This window comes from Lepisosteus platostomus, chromosome 21, assembly GCF_059453375.1.
Source record: "Lepisosteus platostomus isolate fLepPlt1 chromosome 21, fLepPlt1.hap1, whole genome shotgun sequence".
NCBI lineage: Eukaryota > Metazoa > Chordata > Actinopteri > Semionotiformes > Lepisosteidae > Lepisosteus > Lepisosteus platostomus.
The window spans coordinates 18,413,275-18,432,797 of record NC_142631.1 but is presented as its reverse complement, the minus strand read 5'-3'; the positions used below and the strand labels follow the sequence as shown (position 1 = coordinate 18,432,797).

Genomic DNA, 19,523 nt, shown 5'->3' with positions numbered 1-19,523 from the left:
AAGGAACAAGTTGAATTCTGTAGAAAAATCAGTTTAATACAAAATAAATCAGCACTCACAATAGCACATCAGTGCCTGATAATAGTGACCTCTTTTTCTTGTGTTTACGTCGTTTAAGTTTTAAAGCTCCACAGATTTCTTCCATTCATTCTCAAGGAAGAAGAACACCTCCCCTTGGAGATCAGAAATAGCCATCTACTAATGCAGGTTTACAGAGAACAGACTGCGGTGGTAGATGGCATAGTGCACCTTCCCTGGACACCATACTGATCCTCAGAGAGGTAGCAACCTCAGCCTGTGGCAGAAAGTTCTTTACCTGATTACTGCAGATATATCTCCTTGATTTTACCCAGAGCAGATTGCTCCACTCTATACTCAAATTCAGTGTTAGCATACTGTTTTTTTTTCTGAAGGCTGTACTGTATATAGTACGGTACCTTCACATGAAGCGTGAAATTAACAAAGAATAACCCCATCATAAATTGCATACATAAAATAAGCCAGTTTTTGTGGCTTTTATTTAATTACTGATTATTATTTAATTTCCTTTCTAATATATTCCTATTAGAAAAAGTATTGCTAAATTAGAGGAAGGCTCCTCTCCTAAGACCTGAAAAATAAGCCTCAATAATTCTCGTTTTCTTTCAAGGCATCAACCTATAGCACCGTAGAAAGCAGCCTGAACAGATACAGATTCAGGAGGTTAGTAAAAAGAAGGATCTGACATTCCTCTACAAATCATCCCATTAATTCTCAAGCAACATACTTAGAGAGCATTTCAAGCATTATCTTCTCATGTCTTTAACACAGTTGTTTGTAATGCATTGAAAATATAAAACGTTTACAGTTTTAAAAGAAATGATCAGTTTTATTCGTTAAAAAAATAAATGTATTTTATGACAAAATCTCCAAAGCCTAAATTTCTGAGAGCTTAATTTAATCCAAGTACAATAAATATTCCCTTGTGTAATTGTCAGAAAATAAAAAAATGGAAATATGTCATCTTTTCTGCTGATGGTTTACAAATTTAGAAAATATATACAGTATACATAAACCCTGGATCCTTTCTTAACACTATTTTTAAAAATACAAATGAAAAATGAATCTATTAAAACAGAAATGGAAATTATTTTGCATATACAATATGCACTGGCTCCAGTGGGAATCTGTATATCCAGTGTACTCGTATTATTAAAGTCACTGTCTCTGGAATGTACTTCTAAAATTGTAATTACATAACTAAATGGTGGAAAGTGTTTTGAAGAGCTTATGCAGTTGTGTCTACGATGCACTTTATGAACAGGGTGTCGTCCTTGCTGTAGGCGTGCTTGGGAGACTTCAGCTTGGCGTGGGGAAAGAAAAGAGGGCAGCCACTGGCCACATTCATGTCTCTGACTGGCCTTTGGAAAGAGGTGGAGGAAAGGTCAGGTCGAAAGGCATCAATCACGTGCTCCCTCTGATTCTGATCCAAGAGGAAAAAGGTAACCTGAACAGAAGGAACAGCATCATTCTGTTAGCAGGGAGGAAGGAGGTGGTGACAAGGCACAAGTGCCGAAAGACAACATTTATTAAAAACATCCTTCCCAGGGCTGGTCTGTGGGACCTCCTGTCTTTGATTTGTTGTTGTAATGGAGATTTGGGATAACTGATCCCTTAATTGAAATGTAGATTTTTCTATACACACTTTTGTTTGGTTCCACCTGAGCACTGAGATAACAATTCTAAGAATTCTGAAACCACAAATTGGGTATTGGGTTAATTCCAGTTGTAGCCCACTAATGTTTAAAGCAATGAGAATAGTTGAAACAGGTGTTATTAACTACAGTAAATAATTCAATTAAAGGGTTCACATAAAAATTGAAGGAGCTCAGTACATCCACACCTCTTTTTATTAATGTAATTTGGTCCCAGAAAACCCCTTCCTATAGCAAAAATTCAGAAAAGGAAAACGTATTTCCATTATTTCTTCCCAAAAATGTGGGTCACAATTCACATGCTTCGTAGTATCGAATTTTCATAAGAAGAACATTCATAAAAGAGGTGCAGGTGTATGAATGGAAACCATTAAACACAGACTGACCAGGACCTGGAAATCTACAGTATCTAAAACCTGTTCTAGGCAGAATAATGAGGCAGTTACGGAAGTTAGTCTGGCTGGTTTAAGAAACACTGATTCTTTGAAAGAAATGTTACTATTGTAAAAACAAAAAAAATGTACCTACATGGAATTGTAGGATTTTTTTTGTTACCAGCATGTAGGTCACAAAATAGTTACAGTAAGTTTTGCATTGTTACTGGAATCTGGCTGCTAAATTTCCTATCTTGTCTTTGTTTGATTTCATATTCAGAGAATGACTAAGCTTAGGGAAAATATCATTTGAGACAGAAACTCTCTCTGTAACTGCTGCATTTAATCTTTTTTGTTAGTTTTTCTTGGAAAACCCACTGAAAGCATGGTGGTCAGCTTTCTTCATGTCAAATTATAGTTTGTGACAAAACTAGGAACGAGGCTTGTGCTAAACAGTACAATAAATAAAGCTTTACTCCGAGACTTGTTCCACTGAGCAGCCGTGCTTTTTGAAAGCTTGAATGACAGTCAGATTTTTATAGGATTTTTTTCCCCCTGAATTGTCTTTTATTCATGTTGTCTGCCAAGAAATCTTATTATTAACCAGTCTTAGGCCTGATTAGAAACATTGCAGACTCACAAATCTTGTAATGGTCTACTCTGCACCTGCAGCCAAGAAGTTAAGACCAACAAAAGAATTTCATTATTTCTCTGATTGTCATTCAAAATAAAATGATTTTTTGTTTCAGCACTGTTTAGTTCTACTTTGGAGGAGGGGTCTCACCTTATGCTTGAATGGCCAGGAAAGTAGAGCATCATATTCCCCCTTCATGACCACAAAGAATAAGGAAATGTGTGTCCCTTTTCCCATGCCATCGCCGTTCAGGTAACACCTCATGCACACCTTGTAGCCGTACTTCCCTGTGTAGAAAGCTGAGGAAAGAAGCAGCATGCAGACTACGTTAACAGTGACAGACAACTGCAGGGAACTTTGTTTTCTTTTATCTTAAAAAACACCTAGGTATATGGTGTCTGCAGATAGGCCTTAATTGCAAGTCTTATTTTGGAGAGGAGTTGATTAATAGAAGGGTTAGTAAAAACTCTTTAGCAGTTATGAGCTGATCTCATTACATCACAGAAGTTAATCCAGGCTGAGTCCAGTTAGTACTGAGATGAGAGGCCTCTAAACAAGGATTCTACTTTATGTGGACCAGTAGGTGGCAGTATTCCTTTAGGTAAAAGCACCTGTGTGGTGTCATTGGACACTCTGCTGTGCTTCAGAGGAAATATTTGTTTGACCTAATCTGACGCAAATTTTGGTAAGGCAAAGAGTACAACATTAATTCTATCTATATACTGTATACTATCTATGTAGGATAATTGATTTGTCATCAACTTGTGCTTTATTCTATGGTTCACTTTTCCAGTCATAGTTATATTAAAATAATCCTTACAGTTCTACAGTATAACAATTTTTTTCTTGGCATTCTCCTCAAAGTGCTTTCCAGGTACTGGGGATTCCCCTCCCTCACCACCCAGTGTGCAGCCCTACCTGGATGCGACAGCAGACAGAGTGCAATAGCCCCACACGGTACAGTACAATCACCACACACCAGCTCTCAGTGGGGAGGACAACAGAGTAACAAAGTCCATTCATGGACAGGGATTATTAAGAGGCCATAACTGGTAAAGGCCAGGGGGAAATTTGGCCAGGGCCCCGATGTAACAACCCATTGCTATACTGGGGCATTAGGACCCACATAGAATGCAGGATGAGCGCCCCCTACTGGCCCCACTAACACCACTTCCAGCAGCAACCTTATCTTTCCCAGGTCTCCCATTCGGGTACTGACCAGGCACACAACTGCTGTGCTTCAGTGGACTAAAACAGTTGACCAACACGAAGAAAGGCTTTAAACAAATAAAGATATATATATATATTTAAATAAATAAGATGAAAATTTCATTTTTACACCCTCCTTTCCCACAACTCCAAAAAAGCTCACTCAAGGCTCACTCCCTGTTCTCCGTCCTTGCCTGTAGGATTGATTAATTCATAAATTAAACAGGAAAAAAGTACAATACATTTTGCACTACAACCATTGTACCTGGAGAATACAGGTTGTTTTCTCTGCCGGCTGCTGCCTCCTGCATTTTTTTGCTAAGGTTAGAGATCTTCCAGATAAATGTCCCATCATGCGAAGCCTCCTCCAGTGCTGAGATACGCAAGTGGAGTGAACTGATGAGAAGATCTTTCACAGCAAGCTTCCCCTGCTGCTCTGCCACCTGAAAAATTACATCCAGCAATTGTGAGGACCAAGGCTGTACCTGTAGCATTCACCAAGCTAAAACAGGAATTATACCAAACCCCATTCTACCCAAGTGACTCCATTTTAAACAATCACACAGTACAGAAACACTGACAGTGATATGCAGCAGAAATACTACCAATTATACTGCAAATCACATACTGTATGCTACATATACCATATATGCTACCATTTATACTGCATATTTATTTATGACACAAAATGTTAGTAGAAACCAAGGCAAATAAGTTCAACCTCTAAAAATGTATACATGTAAATTTATATTCAATTATAATAAGAACATTTCTGCCATAGCACCTTGGTAATATCACTGTTGGATCACTCCAGCTTTAAACATCCCTGTACATTGACAGCCCATGATGCTGGAAAAGTTTCTTACAGAATCTAATCGCATCATAAAGATAATAATAGAATAATATTGTACCAAGCTGCTGAATACACTTTGAAACAGCGTACTATAAGGAAGCAGGTATTAACCCTAGCGAATTTGGCAAAAGGGGGATGGGTACAATAAAAATAACGCTCTAGGGATTTGGTTGTCAAACAACAATGAAGCTGTTTCACTCATTTATTCACTAAATTTAATAGAAAGCTTTATAAATTGCTTTCATTGCTTTCTAGAAAATGAAAGGGAAAATAATGATGTTGCTAAATGAGTACTGCACTGAGGTGTTCACCAAGGAAGAAAACAACAAATCGCAGCAGAAAGAAAAAGTTCTTTATTAAACAGTATCAGCACAGGAGAGGCAGAAGTGTTTTGAGTACTAGAAGCACTCAAATGAATAAATCCCCAGGGCCGGATGGTATCATATTGTACACAGGGTACTGTATGAGGATATATTATACATAAGCTATTGACACAATTCTTTTAACATTAACTCAAGATAGGGGAAGTACCCACAGACTGAAGAAGTGCTAATGTAGTGTGCAACCGTAAGGAAAGTGACAACAGTGAATAGCTATTGACCAATAAGTCTGGCTTCTACGTGATGTAAGGTTTTGGCAACAGTTATTAAAACTACTGTAAACAAGAAGATCATTGGTATTGAAATATGATCCAAGGAAATAGTTAACATGGATTAAGAAAAGGGAGTTCTTTCCTAAACAACTAACTTGTTAGCATTCTTTGAACAAACAACAGTAATGGATGCACATAAAGCATATGATACTGTGTACTGTATATAGCTTTTCAGAAGGCTTTTGATAAAATTCCTCATAAAAGCTTAAGTCTCACATTACAGGCAGTAGGCATTCAGGGAACTGGGGAAATGTGTGTGTTTGGACTGAGTATATTTAATAGAAAACAGCAAAGACAAGGTTTGAATACTGGGATTTGGGAATGCAATTAGTGGAGTACCACTTGGATCTCTTGCAGTACTAGAGTAACCACGACTCCTGATTTCAATCAGTGATCTACAGATGATTCTGGCATAGTTAGTGAACTAGTCAGGTTTGTAGCAGATACAAAATAGTAGGATTAGCAAAAATACCTACAATCCCAATTATCGACAATCACAACAGTATTGAAATAGACTACATATACAGTAAATAGAACAACTGAGCCAGGGCTCAAGCATAAAGCTGAGGGCATACATTATTTTTGAATGTTTTCAAAAACTGTAAGATGCATTTAGAAGACTCTCAAGAAAACAACAGACATTCTGCACTATAATCCTTCTTCAATTACCTTTTGATGACAAAAACACTACAAAACAGAAACACTATTCTTCAGGTTTTATGCCCGTAGCAATTATTTGCTTTTTGTTCTTTCTTCCTCACAGCTTTAAATTTTAGATTTTGAGACATTTCAGAAAAAAAGAAAATTACAAATAATGTTTGCAAAATGTCAGCAGGCACTGACTTTACTTGCCAGGAGTGTCTACATGCGGCACAGCGGTGACACTTCATTTGCAAAAGAAATGTGAAAATGACTGAAATATTTTGGAAGGCGATGACACAGAGTGCTTCAACTGATAATTTTCATGGTTTGGCTCATCTTATGAGAGCTGTGTGACAAAAACATATACTGCTGTCTCAGTTATGTAGGGTTTATTTTACAGGATTGACTGCAGAGTTAAGGGCTACAAAGTACTAAAGCTTAAAATGTTCACTTTAGTCTGAAGTACAGTAACTGGTGGCACAGTGGTGCAGAGGCTAAAACTGCAACCTCACAGTGCTGGGCTCCTGGATTCAGCTCCAGACCTGGGGTGCTGTCTGTGTGGGGTTTGTAGATCTCCCCATGTTCATGCAGGTCTTCTCCAGGTGCTCCACTTATTATTAGAAGATTGTCCCTAGGTGTGAGTGTGTGCATGTCTGTGTCAGTGTGTCCGCCCTGCAATGGTCTGGCCAGGGCGTACCCTGCCAGGAAAGACTCGGCTCCCCCGCGCCCCTGACCTGGAAGAAGATGTTGGAAAATGGGTGGATGGTTAGGAAGTAATTCTGTTCAGTGATGAAGATGCTGCTGATCTGTTGTTATAGGACATCCATTTGTCATAAGATTCCTCTTCATTATGTGATAATTTACATTTATTTAAATGGGCTAACATTAAAAGCAAGTTATGTTCCTGTAGTTTCCTTTGTGTCATTAGTGTTACAATCTTTTCTAGCTTTACCACAGTACACCATCTTTCCCCTTCAAGCTCTGCTTCACCCTTTCTTCTTTTCCTGCTCAATGATCACTGATCACGTTCACCTTCCTACTGCCAGATATGCCAGACTGCCTGCTGAATGGTACAGCAATCAGACAAATACCAGGGTGCAAAGCAAAGGTACAGTAGATGCACACTGCTGCACAAATGTCTTTGACATTTCACACTATTCTGCTCTTTCACTCAATGCTTTCATTCTTAGTGCGGAAACACAATTTGTAATTTAAGATCTAAGCATTACAAGGATTTGTGGAAATACAAAAATATTGTCATTTCCCTGAACATACAGAGAATATTTTATTAAGTTTACTATTCTTGACAAAATACTTCAAAAGATGTATTTATTAAATTCAATAAGATTACAATGTTTGCTTTGAGATACACCATTTGACACAAATGCTGGTTTATTCTTTTTTTAAAATATATAATTATGTATCCATGTACTGTATATAATTACTGTATGTATCTTATGGCTGTGACCTCCGGCCGTACACAAGAGAGTGAGGGAGTATAGGCGTGTTTGTCCTCCTTTGAGCCACTCATCTGGTAACACAGACTACAGGGTCCCACACTAGAGGTTCATTGCTGGCAGGAGGGGAGTCAAAGTCCTCACTCAAAGCACAGCAATCCTGCAAGTGCCCAAGAGCCACATGGATTACTGTGTTTTGCCAATAGTCGAGAATATTCTGGTCAGCTATTGCCACCCTACCCTTGGTGGGGCTCAGTCAATCGATTAGAGCTCCTGGTCACAGTCAGAGAGTTAAGACCCAGGCTCGAACCCGTGACCACAGAGCTTAACCTGTGCTTGGATGAGTACCCTGACAAAGTGAGACACTTGTCGCTACAAGTACTGTTTTGAGGTATATGTACTGTAAAAGTCCCTGTGATACAATGTAAAAGTCATTTCCCTAGTTTGGTCATATTCTAATTACAACGAAACGAGATAATATATATTGAGGAATAAGGTACTGTACTTGATATTTTTGTACATTCTATATTTATCTCACCCAGCTAAAGGAATGACAACCCTAGACATAAGGTCGGGTCTGCCAAAACCCCTCTCACTAACCAGGGATAAAGCAGGGAGGCTGCTTAAACTTGTATTTAAAAACTACATTTTGCATTCAAGCCAACAACTGGAAAGAACATTCTGCCCAAAAAAGCCAATGGCAGGTATAGTTTCATGAAGGAAATCATAACACAGAATTTAGAAAAAAAAAGGATTACCTTCAGAATTAGATTCTTTGGAGAGAAGAAGTTATTCCTGTCACACTTCCAGTTTTCCAATTGAATATCATTGTTTTTCCTTTTGCAGGCAAAGAGATCTAATCAAGTCCAACTATGCACTAAATTTTCCATTATCTTGTACTTTTGGCAAAAATAATTCTACAAACAATACTTTTTTCTGTGACAATCAGGACTTCACATAACAAATATGTGCCTTTGGATCAAATATAAGAGGAGCCTTCAGTATGCTGAATTTATTAGCTCTTAATTGTAGAAGAACTATGGCATATTTGTGTTTTACCATAACATATTACATCAGACAATTTTATGTGCTCTTCTGGAAACTAGCCCGGTATCCACAGCTGCTTTGCATCATCTGCTGGAGTGACTGCAGAGCCGAAAAGTGGATGTGACCCAGTACTCCATTCTAGTCCATAGAAGAACAGCTGTCTTCCCTTTGCAGAGTGGAACCCAGTGTGCCATCATATAAAGCCAGCAACGAGGTTAGGTCAGACTAAGATGAGAATCAAAGCTTATCACTTAGGAAGATAAACCCCACTGCACTTCTCTGCTGAATTCTGAACTAATCAAGCCAGCAGAAGTGCGATCTGGAATGCACTTCACAGCTGACCATCAGAGATGTGGCAACTGATATTTATTTTGGGTTAACACATGAAACACGCCAGGTAAGATAAGACGTTAGCACAGTCATTTTAAAAGAAAGGATTAATCTGTTCCCACCATAATCTTAAAAATCTAAGTCCCTAGTTTTTCAGTCTGTGACAGATAATTTGAATTATTTGACTAGCCACAGCTAAAAGCCAAGAACCTCAGGTCACTCAGTGCCACTGGCCTGGTTGTTGACACAGGATTGAATAAAATGTAGCCTATTTGTGGGCCATGAAAGAATGCATCAGACCTTGTTGACTGATACTTTGTTAGAAGATGTGTTCATTATAGATAATAAAGATAATTTAGCTGATTGATTACCCCAACGAGGTGAGACTACTCTTATGTGTAAGTCTAGATGGGTGATTATTAGGGACAGGTCATAACAGAGTGTTGTGTTAGGGAAAGGGTTTTGACATTTTAAAATACAAGTAAAGTACCAATTGTAGATATGCAAAGCTACTTAATCAGGTAAAATCTCCTATTTACAGCTGTCCCAAGAGCAATTGAAATAAAAAACATCCCAATTTAATAATACTTTCAGGACTCTAGCCTAAACCAGTTTCATATATAGGCTACTAAGCAGTAAGTTGTGAATCCCTACAACTTTGGGATTTGATGTAATCATGTGCTACCTGTTGTATACAATTTATATCTCAAATGCGTGATTTAAACTTCAATATACAGTGCAGACACCAGTGTGCATGATTCCATTACCTGAAGCTCCAGGTTTGCAATGTTGTCCTGGCTGTTTTTGTTTTGATGCTCAAGTGCAAGCACAGCTGCCTGGTTCTTCTCCACCTCTCTGTTCAGGACAGTGACAATATTCTCATAGATGTAGATTTTCTGCTGGAGCTCCGAAAGCTTCTGTTTGAATTCCCCTAGTTGTTCTTTCTGGGCTCCCTGTGAAATGGAGGGCTCTGTGTATCCATCGGTCTCCAAGTCCCCATTCACTTCCACTGCTCCTTGCATCTGCATAGAGGCTAAACTCTCCTCGAGCTCCGTCAGCTTGAACTCCGTGCCTGAAACATGAGCTTTGCCCCCATCCCCTTTGCTGATTGTTGTGAGACAGGAGACTTTTAGGTTGCTAATCACCTGAAGCAAGAGCTGCAAGTGGGCCACAAGACCTGTGCTTTCATGCTCTTTTACTTTCTCTTTAGTTCCCTGCAACACAAAATTAAAGATGAGGATTGAGTCCTTTGGAAAAACGGGCCAGAGATCACGAGTCAATGTTTTGTGTTGCTTAAAATGGAAATTCAGTTCAAACAAAAGTCAGACATAAGTCAAATAATTCTTACGTCAACCTGCAATAGTTATTTTACCCCAGTATTACATGGAATATAGGGCATGATATGCAATGGGTAGTTACAGCATATTGCACTAATACATTCTGATCGCAGTACAATTTTGTAATCATTGCTTGGCACATGAATCCATGCTATACTTCAAAAGAAAATAATCACTTGTACAATAAAGATGCTGATATTATCACACAGTTTAGTTGAAAATTGTGTACTGTACATCCCATCTGAAAAGGCGATTGGCATTAGTTTACCTTAAACGTGCAGCCAACCTCAGAAAAACGGCACTGATCTTTGTTCTTTGCACTTGAGAGCTGTCGGTTCTGGAGACAAAGATATTGGTTAAAAGGTGAGAAAGATAAAAATCTTCTAGAGAATGTAAAACCACTCTTCGAATTATTAAAGTAAAGCTGTCAGCAAGCGTTCTTCAGTGTATAATAAAAATGAAATTGCTCTCTAAAGCAATCATTAAAAAAATAATAGAACTATCCTCATACTTACAGAAGTATGCTTACTGGTGATTTTGTACCCATTCCTACAAAATAACAGACACCTCTACCATGCTCTCTACGTTGTCCTATAAAGTAGAAATTACGAACAAAGCTGTAGCAAATACCTTTTCTCTTGTTTCAGTTTTTGATGGTTTTCTCTCTTTTGCAGGACTGCTCTGACAGGTGTGTTTCTGTATACCAAAACAATTATCAGGGAATTTATGCAGATGTTTGAGTAAAATGGGACTTTTGAAAAAAAAAGAGTAAAAAGATCTGTTTACATCCCATTGCATTGTTTATGTGTCTATCACTTGACCCAATTCCTCAGTTTGGAAGAACTCACCTGAGAACACTGAACTCTCAATGGTACTCATCAAATACATATATCTTGAGGTGAAGATATTGCATCATAAACATAATATGTTTTATATAATTAAAAGTGTTTTAACTTAAAACATACTTAACTTTATTTTCTTTTGCATAGCATTTTGTAAGGAAAGATGCAGTATGGACATACTCTATATTCACATTACAAACATTTTTTCCTTATGCCACATGTCATTGCTGCTCTTTTACAATAAACCTTTTGTTATTTTTAATCAAAGTTCAAACCACACAGGAAAATATTCATATTCTGACTAATATGTGCATTAGTACACTCTGTCTGGGGGCTTTCCTATTATTAAGTATAAGCAATCTGGGACTGTCCCCTTCTCTTGTTCCCAAATAAAATGTGTTTTTCAAGGATTCAAAAAAGCATTTCAGCAAAGAACAATTTTGAAATCCTATTCTGTCAAGACTTAAAGTACACATTTAAAAAATGTTTTTTTATTCATATAACTTAATTGGAAAGTATTTATAGATCAATTATTCTTTGCATGTTTTTCACACTCCAGTCCACTGACTAACCAGTTTTTAAGATAAGGAACATTTAATACATGCAACATTATTAAAATATACATAAAATAGTAATCCACAAGTTGGTGAGGGATTTGTTTTGGGTTGTATTATTTAAAAAAAACAAATATGAATGGAAACAGTAAATGTCTCCAGTCTGTCCTTCTAAACAATTTGTTTACAGAGTTAAATGCCTGAACTTATTGCTTTGATCCTTGTACAAAAAGTAGAACTGCATTAAAGGCCATAAGTTAATAAAATGAGAGTTTCCATTTTCTATTCATAGTGATCTACTTTTCAGATCAATTTTAATCAGCAGCCAAGCAGAAGTTGTTCGGCAAATGACAGGGAGCACTGCCAAGGTTTGAATATTTGAAAACTCAAAATACATTACTTTGTCAATTCTTCATTTGGTTGGAAACTGACATTTTTCAGCTAACGTTTAATCCTTTATGACACCAATTAAGTTTTGACAACTTGTGATAGTGATGGAGGTGGAAAAAATTGTTTTGAATTAAATTGAGATGGACATCAGCTTGATATTAAATGGCATGAGTATGATGATATACAGTATGACCAAAAAAAATCACTTTCAAAAAGGCTTGAGAGAGGGAAAAAAAACATTTTAATGCTGTGGAGGCATTAAACAACCATGTGATTCATTACACATTTTGAATCGTGATCAGAATAATTGCATGAAGGCGTCATGGTACAGGTTTATACTCATGTCTCTAGTTCTGCTGGCCGCAATTTAGGATGGACTCGAATGTTTCTTACCTGGAATTCTGCTTGACTCATTTTATGTGAGCATGTCTGACACACCAACATGTTTTTAGCACACCCTTTCTCCAAATGGCTTGCAAGGTTCTTTCTAATAACCATGTGCCCACAGCCTATGTTGCAGGGGATTAATGCATAATCGCACTGACTTTGGTGATCCTGAAAAAATAAACACAAGTTGCGTAACAAATCTAGGTATGATACCCAAGGCAGAGTTTGTTGAATATGCTTTTCCCATGCATCTGGGAGAAAGTCATAGTTATGCATTCCTGGGGCCACATGAATTAACCAAAGTAAAAAAAAACAAGCTAATGGATAAAAGCTTTAAAGCTTTTGGGAGATTAAGCAGTATTCTAAAGGGGACAACTATCTCTGTGCTGCAACAGAAAAGCGTTTGACTAATGTGTGCAGCAGCACGGGCACGATACGATCACAACCCCGAATCTGAAAACGATATTAACTCTCAGCATGCTCCAGGAAAGCACTCAATGAAGTGTGCCAGGAATGAACAAATCAAGACAGAAAAAGAATCGAATGGGACTGGAGCTTGGTACAAAAGTAACTTAATGCAATAACAATTGAAGTGTTGTTATAATATTTCAATTCAGCAAGCAAAGCGAGCATGTTCTCAAATGTACCTCATAATTCTTCAGTGTGCTCCTCCAGTTACAGCCTTGGTTAGCACAATGGACCTTCAACTCAGAAATTTCTTTGTTGATAGCAGCATCGTTGAAGAACTAAAAGTGAGAAGTCCACATACAGCATTAGAAATAAAAGTACAGTGCTATGAGACAAACACTGGAAGTCCAGCCTGTTTCTAGTCCCACCTACTGTATGCCAAACAATTTTCCAGGAAATGTAGCTAGCAAACATAATACAGCCATTTGATGATATCAAAAAAGTAATGTGATACCTGAAGTATCTATTTATACTTAATTCACAGTCCTAAAACTAAGTAAAAGATGATGAGAGATACAAAAATGAACATGCAACAGATTAGTATAGCTGTTGGTATTTAAAACATAGATGTAAATTTCAATTTCTCACTACACTAGAAATAATGGTTCAACAGGTTTAATTTAATTGATGCCTAATGCGTTCACACAATATGGCCAGAACAAACCTAACAACAAAATCCATGACGAGTAAAAAAAGAAAAGACCATCATGATCATTAAACCTGTAGAAATGTTAGAAATACCATTTTTATTTTTTTGGGTTGTATCTTGTTTTACCAGGAAGTTTTTTGTACTAAAAATCAGACAAACATAGGCTTCCCAGTGTTGTGCTTCAGCTCACATACAGTGTGCCATACTGACACAGCACAATGTTACGCATGGCTGTGGAAGAACAGTTATGGGAGAGAGGCTGGTTTTCACTACAGTTGAGCAGGAAGTGACTTAATTGGACCATTTAGCTTTGTTAATTAGGATAAGATATTTCCTTTCTTTATTTGGAATTGAAATTTCCCTGACAGTCCTTCAGATGCCCACATTTCTTTAGGCCATGCTTTTATTTAAATGCTATACGCCCATGGACTACAGACTGACTGCTCTTGTTATGGACTGTCCTGTGCGCATCATCTGCTAATTACTTGCTTACTGTATATTCTGTACTACATACCTAGGCTCGCTCCATGCATACCTCAATGAACAGCAGCACCTTGATTGTGGGGGGTCTGGAATCAGAAATGTGTAGAAGCCAGTTCCCTGGCTTCTTTCAAGAGACAAAATGTGGTGTTTTTCCTTTTCATTTTGCAAAACTAAATCAACCTTTATTTGTTCCTTCTATCACAAAAAAGGCTGCAAGCAAACATGTTAGATTGGCAAAATTCTTATGCCCTTAAGTCTTAAGAAATTCCTGAAAGCTGAATGCCAGGAAGCATGTGGGAGGAATCAATTTCACATGACTGGAATGTCCACTGAAGGATACCCAGTGTAACCCTGAAATATGTCCCCGGTGCACTTCCTTTTTTTCATTTTGGAGAAGCCTTTTCTGAGATTTTATTTATGTTATCTCTAAGTGACATTTCGCGCTTCTCGTTGTTCAAAACCTTGCAGTCAGTTTTGACAACTTTATTCAGAAAAGTTAAAAAAAATTACAGTTATTAAAAAAAATAACTTTTTGCAATTTATTGTCATTTGGATTTGAGTGATTTTTTTAACCAGCATGACTCAGCACCAAAACCACTGTGCCAACACAAACGCAAATCATGCATTTGCCCAAAAAACACGTTGACAACATACTGTAACTCACACATCAGATTGACAACTAATGCAGCTCTGCCTTATAATATATCAATCTTACAGGGACCCAGTTAACAACAGGAATCTGCACTTGTGTATTGCAGTGCAAGTGAAACCTGGCCAACAGATCTCAACCTTCATGTTTGCAGTCAGCAAATGACATATCGTAGATTCTGACCGGTATTCTCTAGACTATTAGGCACAATCAAAACTCCAAGTATGAACTTCACCAGTTGTGCCATTCCAAGACTTTAATAGAAATAATTCATTGATTGCACACCACAATTAAATGACAAAAACAGCAGAGAACTACAGTACCATGAACATCCAAAAGGAAGAAGTTATTATGACAGTAAAGTGCACGTTATGTTCCCTTTTCATTTTACTAAAAATACTTCAGATCTATTCAACTGTATTCTGCAAAAGAATTCCAAAAGAAAACATTAAACTTTGGCAAACTGCATGTGCAGATCCAAACTCATTCTAGGAGCTCAGTTGTATTTCTATTCACACAACACATTTCATAATTTACCTTTTACCTTTTAGTGGTTCAGTTTTTGTACCATCGAAAAAACTATTTAATGCCAGTTCTTTATCTTCTTTTTTCAGAAGCATCCTCTTTACAAAATCACAAATACCCAAATCAACTAGTAACAAAAGAAGCCAAGCCAAAATAACAGCTGTCAAGTAAAAGCATTGTTAACTTTTCATCTCACTGCAACAGAAAATATCAGATCTTCTGTAATGCTTTTAACTGGGGCTCATGATGTGACAATATTATTATATATCTTGAAATTTTATTTCATGTTTTTAACATCAGAGGTAAACTACTGATACAATTATATTATACTGACTGGAGTCACCACTCTTATTACATTCTCGAGGCCTATACTCTATGCATTATTCATATAAACGAAATAAATATTAGCACGCGCCACTGGATGTGTTTTCAGTAGCTTATTCTTAAAAGCGATGCTCTATTTTTGTTATAGGTCACCACAGAATTCTCTACTGATTTGCCACTATGTTTGTTCTTTGTACTAAGACTTTCTCAGAAACTTACAACTGGCATTACATTTAACAATGCAATGGCTAGAAGTGAAACAAAAAACGTTTACTTTAGCTCTGGTTCTTTATCCTCATGCAAATTATTCAATATTACCAATCATTACTTTCTATTTTATAATATATTACCCTTCCATCGTACCTGTGTTGGTTTATAACTTAACATTCTAAAGAGCTTTGAGGTGGTGGTTAATAAAACAATAAAACCATTATAAAATAAGAAATCAATCTGCTGAATTGAAAACTAGCCAACTAATTAGTTAATTGAAGTATTGTAATCTTACCTAATTAGCAACAATCAAATCAAATTTTAAGGCCCATCAGGCCTGATTTCTTATTGCTGGGTAATAATACGGTAGCAAGCCGGTACTAATGTATAGAACTTGGTGAACTGGAGCTTTCATATTGAGGTGCTTTGTTCAAGGATACAAGTGTTGTCCACAGTGAGGACACAAATCCATAGTTGTCCAATATGTGTCCAGAATCCTACCCACCACTCAGTTCTGACACCTGCAACTTGTTAAATCATATTATCCTACAGTACATTTTATTTTATTCTAGATGCGATACTGCATTTTCAACACTGTCACAGATGGCTACAAACTGCCACAAAATATGCTGTTGGCCTCAACAACCAGAGCTTTGTAATCCTAGGACTGTCTTCTGAAAGACTTAGACATTGGCTGTGGCCTGGGGTGGGAGTTCCTGTAATAGTAATCACTGAAGTTCAGGAATCCAGCTGTACACTGAGAACCACATGGATTAATATCCCATTTTCTAATGAGTTCTTGTTCACATTTCCCAGAAATGAAAAGGCTTCCTGCCAATTTTGTGGCCTTTGGGATTAGAAATCTTGGCTTGAATGTTGTCCAACACGTGTGTGGCTCACCATTTTCACCTTTCATTTATCTGTGTTATGAAAGGTTTTAACTCATAATTCACAACTAAACTGTTATCTATGCTTCTACACGATTCAGTGCTCTTCCCATTAATTAATCAACGAGATAACCCTTAGTGTAGGATGGCAAAACATCTACCTAAGCATTTTTTTCCATATCATTGCCTTGATAGTTTAACGTTTTTTATAGTTCCTGTGAAGCCTGGGCAGTTTACAACTGGAGAACAAAGGGGGGAATTTTCTCAAAAAGATGTACACAAACTCCAAAACCTGTCCTTGAGCCCAGCACTTTTCTGTTATTAATCAAATTACAGGGTGCATCTTGATGGATTAATACACAAGTTTCAGCTGTAATTACAACGTTTTTTAATATGCAGCGAAAAAAATTGTTCAAAAAGCTGCTTTTATAATCAGATCACAAAAATATCCGATACAAACAATACAAAACCAAGGTAACTTAAATTTTGCTGTCTACTAGTAGGATGAACTGAAGTTGTGAAACCCCAAGTTTAATTCACGAGAAGCACATGAAATACAGTACCCACACGTTCTGGTATCAGAATGCTGTTCTCATTGTCTAAGTTGGGATCTTCTTCTTTGCACTTCTTACACACCAGATTCATATTGTTCCTGGAAAACAAAAATCAGAATGAAGGATTTATTCATTGATATTACAAGTTAAATTCAGGCATGTCCTTGTTCTGCTTAATAAAATAGGTCCTCATATGCCAAATGACCTTAGGAAATAGCAATCAAAAGGCTACTTTAAAATCGGTCAAGAACACAAACGAGAGAAACAAATATTACATACAGTATTGGTTTATAACTAGATGAATTATTTAGTTTATGAATAGATCAAATAATGATCACATGAAACTGCTTTTTTAAACTTGGGGCGCCTCTCTAAGCTACAGGACACTCTGCTTTCAGAAGGCTACTTAGCGTTAAACAGCAAACTACTTCAAACCTCCAAACCATAAATGAAGTCTAGGAATCACCAGTCCAGTTTTTAAGGTATAAAAACAGCTTTTGACAGCTACTGCCTTACTGAGACAAAGCTTAAACTGAAGCTTAGGTGAGCAACATATATTAGATAATATGATTAATAAAGAGATGCATTGCTTCGGGGAGGGGGACACCACAATTGTGTAACAGATTCCCTACAGATGGAAAGCAGGCAACGTTATGCAATGAACGTTTCAGCAAAGAAAGAGTTTGCTCACCTCATCAGCCAGTTGACACAGGCTAAGCAGTAACGATGGCCACACAGTGTTTGTCTGGCTTTATTCAGCAGATTATTACAGTTGCTGCACAAGTACTTCTCCTGTGGCACATCATCACAAATATTTTGTGGAAAACCAGAAGGGTACTCGCTTTCTCCTGGTGCAGATGAGAGGCCATTATACAAGTCCCCCGTCGACTTGCCAGCCATTTAAAGTAAAGTATATTCCACTGTGACAGCAAAGAGAGTAAAAGTAAACTTCACTTACAGGTATCGCAAATTGATAATCTACTAGTCTTCTAGGCTCTCTCTGCTTTCTATGAAAATAGAGGAAAAGGAGAAAGAGACAGAGGTTTTCTGTATGGCATTTTGATTCCTTGATATTGCACAGAACCCACCTACCAGCAGAAAAAGTCAATCGCGGAACTAATCTCTCAACCCCCCCTCTTTTAAAGTTTAAAATATAAAAAACTACCACGGATTTTCCCTTTTCGAACACGGAAATATTGAAATCCCCTAACGGATCAATAGCGAATACATCGTAGATAGTGTAGCTTTTAGAGATACAGAACTCTTATTTTAATAACACCGGAAGACTACGTTAGGTGTGCGGCTACAAAATAACATAACTAATTATTTCACTACGTCACAGAAACCATGGTACCTTATGACAGCTTCTACAAGCGTGATATATGTACTGTTAATTCTCTGTTTCAGCAGGCCCGTATATTTTGTTTTCCTTCTGAGAACAAGAATGCAAAAGTTATTGACACAGCACTAGAAAACCCCTTAAGAGCGACGAAGCGTTGCGCCGCTGTGGCGACTCTTAAAACTTAACTTTTATTTTGCACTGAACGCTTTGGTTTCAGAAGTTAAACTGAGACAAAAATAATGGAAAACGGAATAACGCCACCGAGCTGCTATGCAGACATACAGTAAGTGCACTGCAGTGTTTCAACGTCAGTGAGGTGGAAGGTAATTTAACACGTTTTTTTTTTAATCACCACTCTTGACAATATGTCACTATAACCCGCAGAAAAGCACCGTGGTATTTCTAGTAGTTCTGGGGAGTTTCTACGTTATTTTCCACTACACGTTGCATTTTACCGTTAAATGCGGAAGCCTGGAAAGTCCCTTTTGTATAAAGTTCCCGAATGAGGTCACCTTGCAGTTCACATAACGAGTCCTCCCACCAGACGGGTACAGCTCGCAGCAGCGCGAATCAAGCCGCACCGGCTGACGGCACGCCCTTTCCTCCGGTCCTACACCGGAGACAGAATCACGCCGCTCGCCTCACCAGTAGTTCAGGGCTTTGCGGTAAAAAAGTGACGTCGCCAAGTAACAAGAAATCGAAACTTGGAAAAAAAGTGGAATCAATTTTTAAAAACATATATATATATAAAAAGCTGCGACAAAGCTTCATGTGGCATGCATTTTGTTTAAAATATAATCTTCACGCTCAGGTTAAGACACGAAAGGCAGAGTGTCGGAATAAGGCTTCCCCTTGCCCAAAATGAAATGATGAAATTTAGTGTCCTAAGCGCGATTAAAACGGGAAGATGACCGCTGGAGAGACGATTGCTGCAGCACACACTCCGGGCTATTGGGGTTGACACTTGCGATAAAAACATAAAAACGCAAAATTAGCGTAATGATCGGTTTGATTACGTTACATGCAGAAA

At 37.6% G+C, this 19,523-nt stretch overlaps 1 protein-coding gene across 2 annotated transcripts; it reads right to left on the bottom strand.

Annotated features, from left to right (window-relative positions):
- Positions 1–15: 15 nt before the first annotated feature.
- On the bottom strand, positions 16–19,405 carry traf1 (TNF receptor-associated factor 1). 2 transcript variants are annotated; one of them, XM_088615398.1, is made up of 11 exons: positions 18,949–19,405; positions 17,843–18,158; positions 17,165–17,249; positions 13,050–13,148; positions 12,409–12,570; positions 10,860–10,925; positions 10,498–10,566; positions 9,660–10,106; positions 4,177–4,354; positions 2,853–3,001; positions 16–1,486 (listed from the first exon to the last, which is right to left on the bottom strand). In XM_088615398.1, exons 2-11 carry the CDS (start codon positions 18,049–18,051, stop codon positions 1,268–1,270), a joined length of 1,683 nt encoding a protein of 560 aa, XP_088471524.1. In that variant the 5' UTR covers positions 18,052–18,158; positions 18,949–19,405; the 3' UTR covers positions 16–1,267. The 2 variants fall into 2 exon arrangements, with proteins under 2 accessions (XP_088471524.1, XP_088471522.1); XM_088615396.1 differs by lacking the exon at positions 18,949–19,405 and having other exon boundaries at positions 17,843–18,907.
- Positions 19,406–19,523: the final 118 nt, after the last annotated feature.

Excerpts from the sequence above, each read along its gene's own strand:
- traf1 (XM_088615398.1), bottom strand. The coding sequence starts at position 18,051 with ATGGCTGGCAAGTCGACGGGGGACTTGTATAATGGCCTCTCATCTGCA. Across the intron at positions 10,926-12,408 it reads TGAGTCAAGCAGAATTCCAG|AAACACACCTGTCAGAGCAG; the intron begins GTAAGAAACATT and ends TTTGGTATACAG. Across the intron at positions 10,567-10,859 it reads AAACTGAAACAAGAGAAAAG|AACCGACAGCTCTCAAGTGC; the intron begins GTATTTGCTACA and ends CTTTGTCTCCAG.